This window comes from Lathamus discolor, chromosome 3, assembly GCF_037157495.1.
Source record: "Lathamus discolor isolate bLatDis1 chromosome 3, bLatDis1.hap1, whole genome shotgun sequence".
Lineage (NCBI taxonomy): Eukaryota > Metazoa > Chordata > Aves > Psittaciformes > Psittacidae > Lathamus > Lathamus discolor.
Window position 1 is genome coordinate 53,374,531 of NC_088886.1, and position 10,755 is coordinate 53,385,285.

At 35.2% G+C, this 10,755-nt stretch overlaps 1 protein-coding gene across 3 annotated transcripts in view; it reads left to right on the forward strand.

The window, feature by feature from the left end:
- Positions 1 to 10,755, forward strand: part of NTNG1 (netrin G1) — a 160,481-nt gene that overhangs the window by 113,326 nt on the left and 36,400 nt on the right. The window contains exons 6-7 of one of the 3 annotated variants that reach the window (XM_065675228.1): positions 5,692 to 5,757; positions 7,647 to 7,706. The exons of 1 other annotated variant lie outside the window; for it this stretch is intronic. In XM_065675228.1, the coding sequence (XP_065531300.1) occupies positions 5,692 to 5,757; positions 7,647 to 7,706 (126 nt within the window). The remainder of the gene's footprint in view (positions 1 to 5,691; positions 5,758 to 7,646; positions 7,707 to 10,755) is intronic. One more of the 3 variants, XM_065675226.1, reaches the window with a different exon arrangement.

Below are 10,755 nucleotides of genomic sequence, written 5' to 3' on the forward strand. Positions count from 1 at the left end.
AATATATGTGAAATTACTTAGTTAACAGTTAGTTACCTTTGTTTCAACCAGTAATAAACAATCAAGTGATAGCACACTACAGAAAAGATCAACATTTCCATATATACCATGGTACCTATGCAGAACACATTGCACTTGCAATATGCAAGTTTAGCTGCAGTTACTCAAGGAAGTTTATAGAGAGCAGATATGATCCACAAAGATACTTAAAAATCTAACTATCAAGCTTGGAGAGAAATAGCTGGGAAAAAAAGCACTGCTGTATTTTTCCCTCTCCTGTTTTTCTTTCTGTCCCTCAGATATGTAATCAGTTTATTTCATAGAGTATAAGGGAAGAATGAGGTTTCCAAATCAGCATCCTTGTTCTTTAAAAAGGCTCTTGATTTACTGTTCTTCATCAGTTGAGAATTACTGTACAGTAATCCTAGTCAAGCAGCCAATTTCAGCATATTTGTAGGAAAAAACAACCAATCAAAGTAGAAAGAAATAACCCTTGCAAACTATCAACAGAATAATTTACTTTTTTTGCCCTGAGAAAGTACCTAAATATTTCATTCCAAAAATATTAGAATTTATTGTGCACTTATGCAAATATTTTAGTGAAAATACTTGAAATTGAAGAATAGGCTCTCATACCCCATTAGTTTGAGAATTAGCCAACACATTTATCAAAATCCGTGGATTTTATTTTTTTTCTGATATCTAAAAGTTTCCAGAGCTGGATCATTTTATTTATTTATTTTTTTAAGCCTCTAAAAAGATCACTTTCTTTTCCTCTAAGACAAGTGGACACGTAAAGAACTAATTGCATTTAAATTCTTCCAACAGTTATAAAAGCTGTTATGGCTGAGGAGCTGCCATAAAACAACCACATCTTCACATTTATGCAGAATTCTCCTTTCTTCAAAGGAACAGGTATGAAACTTCCTACATTGCTCCAAAAAAAGATTGCCTAACCTTGGCCAAATATTTTTTTTTTTTTTTGTAACTTAAAAAAATAAAGGGATGATTTAAAAAAAAACAAAAAAAAAACAAAACAAAATAAAACTTTTCAGCATTTCTTCTCTTTTGATGAGTTAGATTTTGCAGTGTTATGAAAGTGCTGAAAGGCAAATTTTCTGTGAGATAGGTTATCATGATTTACATTCAAACAGACCTAAAGATATAGAAATGCTGTAATAATGATAGTGTGATGTTTGCAAGAAGTGATGGAGTATGATCCAATAAAAACACACCCAATTATTCCAGCGGTTACTAAATCTGCCATTGATTTCAGAGAGCATTATTTTTAATTCTTCCTAATTATTTTTGTCTAATATTAACACCTAAAACCACTGTCATAATTCCATTGTGCTTAGCAGACATCCATATTTTAGAATAGATATTTACTCTCAACTACTCTTGGTTTACAACGGGCAGTGGAAAGTCCAGTTTTCTATTACTAGAATCATGGATTTCTACTATAATCATTAAGCTTACACTGAATTTTTGTAATGTTTTTTGTGTTTTAAACAGAAGGTAAAGGAAGGTTAAAAAATATCTTCATCAGAGTCTCTCATTTAGGGTTCCTTATTGTTATTATAAATTAAATAAGTAATGATAGTTGCCAACACAAGCGCTCCCTGTCTGCCCTTCAAGGGAGCATTATTTAAGACTTACTGATTTATTATTAGTAATTTTCAGCAAATGCACTGTTCGTGGACTGGGTCAGGAGAAATAGTTTAGGAGATGAAAATACACTAGTCTGCTATAGAGCACAGATGCCCAGGCAGCAATGTATTCTTCATGTGCTCCATCACCTGCGTTCTTCATCCCTGAGGAAGGATAGCCCCTCTCGGTGGAAATACATTTTAATTTTACTGCCAGTTCAGTACTTGGTTGGAGTGAGAAACCAACAAAGTGCTGATTAATTTCTGCCAACATCATGACAGGTTTTTTCATGTGCAGCTGTCTTGTTGGAACCAGGCTGAAACTACCCATTCATTTGCATTATCTCCCCAGTTTGAAACCATGGTGTAGCCCATGGTGCAGACTGCACTTCCAATGAATATTTGAGACAGACTTCCTTTGTTCAATATCAGAGGCAATTCTGACACTGTATATCCAAAAAAAGGATTGGGAGGAGGGAAAAAAAATAATAAAATTGTCATGCATTTAATAAATATAATGCAATCGGTTTCTCCATACTTCATGAAAGTAAGATTTTTTTTTTTTTTCCAGTACTTACTTTCTGCATATAATTGGCTTTGGAACAATAGAAACTAAAAATGCATGAATTTCCAATGCAAATGTAAAATGTCGTATCTGATTTTCTGCTCAGTCATATAGCTCACACACCTCTACACTTAAAAGATGTCTACAGTAGCTTCACTTTTGAATAACACTAGAACATAATTTTAGAAACTGTTTTTCACATTTCTGTAGCCTTGTTTGCCCAGAATATATTACAGTAGATCTTAGCATATCTTAGAGAACACCTACACCAAAATTCATTAATTATTCAGGTAAATAATTACTTTAATTACAGAATACAGTGTCCAGACATAGAACTGTTCTGGAAAAGCTGTAAAATCTTTATCTAGTCTCTATAAATAAAACCCTTAGAGGTAATCACTGAGGACTAGAAATATTTTCACAAGTTGCTATAAAAGAATAACTAGCTGCTAAATGAATCTTCCAAGTGTCTGTTCAAAGGATGACTCATCTGCTCCAATATACTTGTGGGAATGACGGTCAATATTCTTTGACTTGGACCTCGCACATATGTTTTAAGATAAAGCATTTAAATTAATCTCCATTAAAAACAAACAAAAAAAAAAAAAAACAAAGAAAACAAAGACAAACCGACACACACAAAAAAATAAATCATACAAACAAACAAAAGCCCCAAAATTTTCAAAAATAAGAAGGAAGGTCTTTCTCATGAAACCTCCTGTAGTCTTGGTTATAACAGTGATAATACATTCCATGAATAAGGATATAAGAAAAAAATATCTCTTTACCAAAGATTTAAAAAAAAGGCCCACAATAGATGCAATAAGTCTCTGGGAGCATTAACCACATTAGCAAGCAGCCCAGAGACACTGAAGACAGCAGCTGGTCTCAGCTGGATATGACCCTGAACAACCTCATCTAACTTCAAAGTTGACCCTGCTATGCACAAAGGGAGGAGACAAATGACCACCACAAGTCCCTTTAAGATGGTTATAACTATCACCAACAGCTAGCAAAAATCACTAGTAATAATACTTAATTGGTAATTTTTAGGCACTATAAAAATGCTTTTTATTGTTTTGGGTGCCCGTTAAAAACTCAGCTCAATATGATCAAATTTAACGTGTCAGGGGATTTTTAATGATTTTGAAGTAAGTCACAACCTCAATTTTAAGTAAGTTTGCTAAAACAAGCACTGATCTATAGTATTTATAGGATTACTAAGAAATATGCAACTCTGATTTTTCTGTCATACAAGGAATTACTTTATTTGGACAAGAGATTAATTGGGGAAATCATCAGAATAAGATTATATATTACATATTACTGATTATATTATATATATGAATATATTATTATATTAATATATGAATCAGATTATGTAAAAAGTCCAATTTCATATATAGGACTTACAGTTTATTAAATGACTGAATATTCCAGAGGGTTTGTTCTAAGGCGTTATAAAGCTTTGACATTATTTCTTTTACTTCTGGTAATACCTAGATCATTATGCGTGTGATTTTTTGTAGTAGGTGTTCACACGGTATTTACAACAGGTTTTCTGCAACAACCCTGATGTTGCACAACAGCTAAAAGAGAAAAAGGCTCAGGGGAAAGCAGGACAATGTGATCAATACTGTTTTTCCTTTTATACCTACTGATTTTTACATGTATTTGCTGATGTCCAACCCCTTTAAAATATTTAAGTCAAGCCTAATTGATCCTAAATTGACCAAAATTTTAACAGTGAATTCACTGTGTGAGTAATTGTCTGTGTGTGCTTAAAACTTTTTAACATAACCAGTCAGTGTTTCAGCAGGAGAAGGAGGAGGAAGGTTGTATCTCATGCGTATGGAATTAGTCTTTCAGTGGGCTACGGTTATCATGCCAGCTCACTGAGTACAGCTTTTAGATACATTTTGTTGCACACTCAGACTACTGTGTTTGCACTTCCTATGTGTGTGAATTGGTGGATCTGACCAGTAGAGGCGTATCATTTTTAATCAATACATAGGCTGTTGAAGAATCTGCCAGACTGACTCAGCTTTTCCATTTTCTTGACTGATAAGAAAAAAGCACAAAAATTCAAGAATATGATGTGATTATATCACAACTTTGCAGATTCAATTGCAGAAGACTATCTAACACTAAATGATGTAGTGCAGGTCAAGATTGTTTCCTTGAATTGTTCTCTATGTGGAAAAACTTTTGGAGCAGACAGTCCAACCCAACCAGTTTCTCTTCACCCTTGACAAATGGGTCAGAAGATACTATGGGATGTCCTTCTTCCACATCAAATGTTTAAAGTCCCAATCTTTTTGTCATCACTTCCCTGCAGGCCTTCCACTAAGATGGACTTAACAGTGAAACACACCTTCTTCATAAAGACCTGTAAGCCCAGACCCTTGATGCTGACCAAGTTGTGACAAATGTAATCTACTCAATACCCAGCTGAATTCCTTGTAGGTAGAGATGAAAAAATAGCTCTCTCCCCACTAATATCGCCACTGTGTATGCTTATGTGACCATTAGGGAAATTCTGTTCAGCTCAGAAAGAACCCAACCACTGCAGTACTCACAGAACATGTGGTCCAAATCTGACATTCAAAGCTAGGCAGATGGAAACAGAAAAAAGATTATGACAGAGCAATACAGAGAATATAAATACCATTTCCCAGATCTGGGCTCAGAGGAAAGTTTTCTTTCCTTCCCCCACAGCCCACATACCCTTAATTTACTCTCAGCTCCAACAGCCAGCAGCATTCTGCTAAGGGCTATCACTCCCCACTACCCCAGCCCCAAAAAACATTGACCAAAGGAGATGAAGCTGTAAAAAGTCACAGCTAATTCCTTCTCTGAGAGATAAAATTCTTCATGCAAGTAACACATTATGTTGGGCTTTTAAGAAATGTAGACATTTCATGTTCTTACAAAATCAAGCTGTAAAATATGTTAACAGAGGTGACAGTTAACACATGCAACACAAGAAAGCATGAAAGCAGAAGAAAAGACCCACTCTACTGGTAAATACATTCCTCTGATAACAGAAATATAATTCACTCAAAAGAGTACTAAGACAGGATGTTACGGTAAGATATGTCTCTTTGGTAAGAAATCCATATTTGTCTGATACTGTCATTTTATCTCTGTAGAGCAGATTTAACAGAATATATTCTTGTTTTGTTCCTAGTGTTAGAACCATATATACTGGTCTAGGATATCTTCTTATCATGAAAAAATATCTTTTTAACCACAGGGGATAAATCGTTATGCAAAGTATTTTATGTACATTTGGTGTTTTGGGAATCATCAATTGCTTGTTTTCTCGTTCACTGTGGAGTCATGTACTGTTCAAGTGCAATCTAGACTAGTCCAGTAATGGATGTTTGTAATCTATGTCTTTGTCCATGTGCTTGCCTGTTTAGAACACTATCACAGATGTAAATAACAAAACCTGATTTTTCCTGATGCATGCAGATCCTCCCAAGTTTGATAGGATATGGCCGAATATTTCTTCCCTTGAGGTTTCTAAACCAAACCAAGGTAGGATGCTGTAAAATTCCGAGTGGTCTAAAATTACTGGAATTGCTTTTAAGGAGTCCCACATGGTGGCAAAATTAGTAACAATGATAATCCAACTCATTTTTCTTCTATTGCTAAGTAGTGCTATCCTGTAAGAAAATAACCATAAACCAAACCTCACCTGAAAAAGGAGTCTTTCAACACTCAGATTATGCACGTTACTGCCAAAAGTCTGGGAAAACAGACACACAGATTCCAGAAACTGACATACAGAAAGCCCTAGATAATGTTAGACTTGTTCAGACAGCACAGCCTATATTTTGAGTAAGTTTTGAGATTTTTGCATGAGAAAGATTGTCACTGTCTTCATCAAACCCAATTTTAATGTCTTGTATTCCCAAGTGAGCTGAGGAGCATTCTCAGCTTATGTGCCATCCACAAAACAAGCAGATTCTCTGCAGGATTGACTCAGTTCACTACAATGAGTGCCACACAAAAAAATCACTCGGACTATGGCATGATGATTAACACTGAAAGAGACAGAATGACTTTTTAAGTTGACTAATGAAAGTAAGATTCCTTGTTATTTGAAGTTGCATTCAGCTATACTTCACATTTCAAAATGATTGTTCATTACAAAAATAATGTTCTTTTGCTCTCATTTACTGCCCATAGTCCCCAAAAAATCCCTTCAGAAATCTGGCTTATGGCTTGCTTTGACTGTTCAAGGGGAGTCCTTTCTATACTATAACACATACAGATGAAGAATAAAATTAATTAAAAGGTGATCTAGAAAATAACTACTAGGCTGAACAAGATGCATTGGGAATCTGTTGGAGAATTGTACTTTAAAGGCTGTAGTTAAATCCATTATTCACAATGACCAAATCAAAACATATGCAGATATATATAAAATCTACCATGTTATATGTGGGAGTTTATGTGCCCAGCAAAATAGAAAATACTAATTGATCTGTGCTTTGAGTATTAGCAAAGTATCTTAGTTTGCTTTATTCACATATATTTTGAATTAAATAACCCTGATGATACTTAGCATTCCAACAACTTCATTTAGCCCATGTTATATTTTCCAAGCTTTTACATGTGGTCCTTAAACACAAAAAAAAAAAAAAAAGAAAAGCAGATTGATCTCTGCTCCTCTGTTCTCTGTAAAGATTAGCCTGCATTATTCACAGACATTTTAAATCAAAACATGCCCAAAGAAATTATACTTAGCATATCTAAAGGATTTCATAGCTTAATTATTCTGCTTCTGATCTAAGACTTAACTCCATTGCAAAAGATGTCTTGAACAGAACAAAATTTTTTAGTGTTTCTTCTGTGGAAATAAGAGGTTTAACAAACTTAGTTTTGATATTTTGTTAGCAAGCACAAAACACAAACTTAGAAGCATTTCTATTCAGTTTTTGTGTTTGCAGCTTATTGTTAGTGTTTAATGTTTATTGTAGAATAAATCGTTCAGTCAAGGATAGTGTATGAAGAGAATAATTACAGAAATCTGCCTATAACTAATATTATTCTATTGTGTTTTAATTGTTGATGCTATTAGGCCAGAATAAATACACATATAACTTTCATAAAACCCTTTGGCAACCACTCTGGTTATCATATACTCATTGGCCATGGACTGGGAGAAATCATCAAATAAACTCAAACACAAAGCTGCCAAAGTGTGTAGGAGTGAATAACATTCCCTTTCTTTACCTTAGATATTACAGGTCAAATGATTCGAGTTGATAGTACATAACTAATTTTCCCTAACTTTCACCCTTTCTTTACAAAACAATAACCATTGTTAAGTTAGTTTAAAAGTAAGTTTATTTTAATCTTTTGATTTGTTCCTACATGGTACCTTTTCTAATTTACTGTTCATTTTGTTACCTATCCAGTTGCTCCCAAATTAGCTATGTCAACTGTTTCTTCTGTTCAAGTTGCAAACCACAAGAGAGGTAGGAATTCTTGGATTCATACAGTGATTCCATAGTGCTCTATGTTGTGAAAACATTGCACTGTATGAATCTGGAATACTGTGAAGTGTACCCATCAGCTTACTGGTGAGACATCTTCATTGACAACAACAGAAGCATTAAGTTGCATAAACATAAGCCATACAAAGAAAATAAATGTGCTGCTTAGACAGTCACTGCTGGCATATGAAGTGACACAGCATTTGTTTTTAAAGAAATTAAATGTATGAATATGACCATTCAGATCATCGCCTATAAAGCAAATGTTTGCTAGACTCTTGTTTTCCTCAGTGATACACATAAATTGTAAAAGAGGATACATAAGCAGGTTAGTTGAGGGCAAACAACACATAAAGTGTCAATTGTCCGTATCCTCAAGAAGTATCTGTAAATGCCATGGAGTGTAATTCATAGATATGTCTTTTAATGCATTGTAAGTGTGCCTTTCATCTTCATTTTACTGTAACAGTGCACAAATTCAGAGTGTAGGCATTACGTTTGTATATGATGTTTCAATGTTTTATCAAAATAATGGAATTATGTGGGCATCATGAAGGACGCCAATATTCTGTCTGACTTACAAGCAACCTGTTTCATTTGCATATCTGTCATTCACAGTCTGAATCCTGAGATCTTCTCATTGTTTTTCTTTATCAGTTTTTCTGTGAAGAGTATGTATGAAGATGTTTTGTCTTTCTGTAGCTATTGTGAATATCTCATTATTCATGAAATAGATATTAACAAGCAATAGGGGTATTAACAAGTGTTTGAAATTAGTTTGACCCATTTGATGAGATCATGATAATGAGCCATACTGGTTTTTATGAATCGAGTCACTTTTAAGGTTACAATGAAATCTCCTTTGTTTGCTTTTTGTTACTGTATAAAGGAGGAGCACGGAGTTACTGGAAAGTCAAAAAGAAAAAATGTTTTAATTATTTCTGAATGCACTTTTCTTGAAATACTCTTCATGCTTTTAATTAGAAAATGACACTTGTAGCTGTCGCATGCATTAGCTGTCTTAGTTTAATTATGCTTCCTTTCCATGTGTGTTTGCCATTTTTTCATGTGATGACGTTTCATGTTTTATTGGTCACAGCTGAGGTTTCAGCTGAACCTTGTCCTCACAACACAATAGTACATCATCTCAAAGATGTAAATGCATGGCATTGTAATGGGGCAGAAAGTATTTTATAGAAACAAAACAATTAAATGATGCACCTCTTTATGAGCCTCCTTCAATGGGTAATTTTATTGTGCTTTCTACAACAGGATCAAGATTGTTGCAATAGAATCATTGTGTTGGAAGTAGTCTTTAAAGGCTCATACAGATAATCCTAATCATCCAAAAACAATTATCAAATCTAATGTGGCTATCTCTTCTCCCTTTTTCCTTCACATTAAAACTATCTAGCGGTCTTTAACTCTTCAGTTGGTTTTTTTTTGTTTGTTTGTTTTGGTTTGTTTTTTTTTACAAACCACTTACTCCTTATTGTAATTCAGCTTTAAACTGTTTCCAGTTTATCTGTGTCTCTTCTGACATGTGGTACTCAGAACTGAAAGCAGCATTTTCTGGCACTGTAAGCTCTTGTCATTTTATTGTTAATAAACCGTTTGCAGCCTGATTTTGATACTTTTGCCCAATCTCTCTCAGTGATTGCATGACTTTGCCAGTACATGAAAGTGGTTAGGCTGATAGCCAGAGGCCTTAAGATATGCATCTAACAATTCTAATTAACAAGCTACTTTGTAGTCTTGGTGTGCTGGTTAAGGTGAACCACATGATAAGATAGAAGGGCCGTACAGCATTGATAGCGGTTAGCTTCCCAGCAGGCACAATGCTGAATGCAATTCTAGATGCTGTGTAGAGAGTTGACTCGTGTATGTGCATGGACTGGCATAAGGTAGCACCTCATGTAACCAGTGGAGAAAATAATTCTATTCATATGAGGACCCTTTACCTATTTTTTTATATAAACACAGAGGGATGTGAGAAAGATTCACTGATTAGGCCAATAGCAGTAAGCAAAATAAGTTCATACCATTGCGCTTGTAAAATGGGTATACTGGCGGGGAGAAGGTTAAAATTATAAAAAAAAAATATTTAATCTTTACTTGCTATGCCTTTTTTTTTTTCCTTTTCACCATTGATAATCTTTGATCAGATGTTTGACTGTTTTTGAGTTAACTGCGTTTTTTCTACACCACTAGTCTGATGATCAAGATTCCTAGGGATTTCCTATATCTAAGTATAAGTTAACTGAGACAAAGGCTTTCTTTCACACAGTATAGTTGTTACAAAGCAGCAGTACCCATAGGAATGCAACCAAGTATAAGAATTGGTCATAGTGTTTACCTTTAATATTGATAAGCCATGTCTGAACTTGGGTAGTAGTTCTGCATATATTTATGGACATGTGTGTACATCAAACTAAGTCCTTCATAATTATTAGAAGTTTCTTCAGCCCAAATCATAGAATCATAGAATGGTTCGGGTTGGAAGGGACCTTAAAGCTCGTTTAGTTCCAACCCCCTTCCACAGGCAGGGGCACCTTCCGCTAGACCAGGTTGCTCAAAACCCCATCCAACCTGGCCTCGAACACTGCCAGAGATGGGGTAGCCACAGCTTCTCTGGGCAACCTGTCCAGTGCCTCACCACCCTCTTTGTAAAGAATTTGTTTCTAATACCTAATCTAAATCTCCCCTCTTTCAGTTTAAAGCCATTCTCTCTTCTTCTATCACCACACGCCCTTGTAAAAAGTCCCTCTCCAGATCTCTTATAGATGCCTTTTAGGTATTGGAAGACTGTTATAAGGACTCAGCCGAATCTTCTCTTCTCCAGACTGAACAACCCCAGTTCTCTCAGCCTGTCTTCATAGGAGAGGTGTTCCAGCCCTCTGATCATCCTCATGGCCTCGCTCTGCACTCACTCGAGCAGGTCCACGTCCTTCTTATGTTGTGTTCCCTAGAGCTGGATGCAGCACTTACAGTGGGGTCTCACAAGAGTGGAGGGGGAGAATCACCTCCCTCA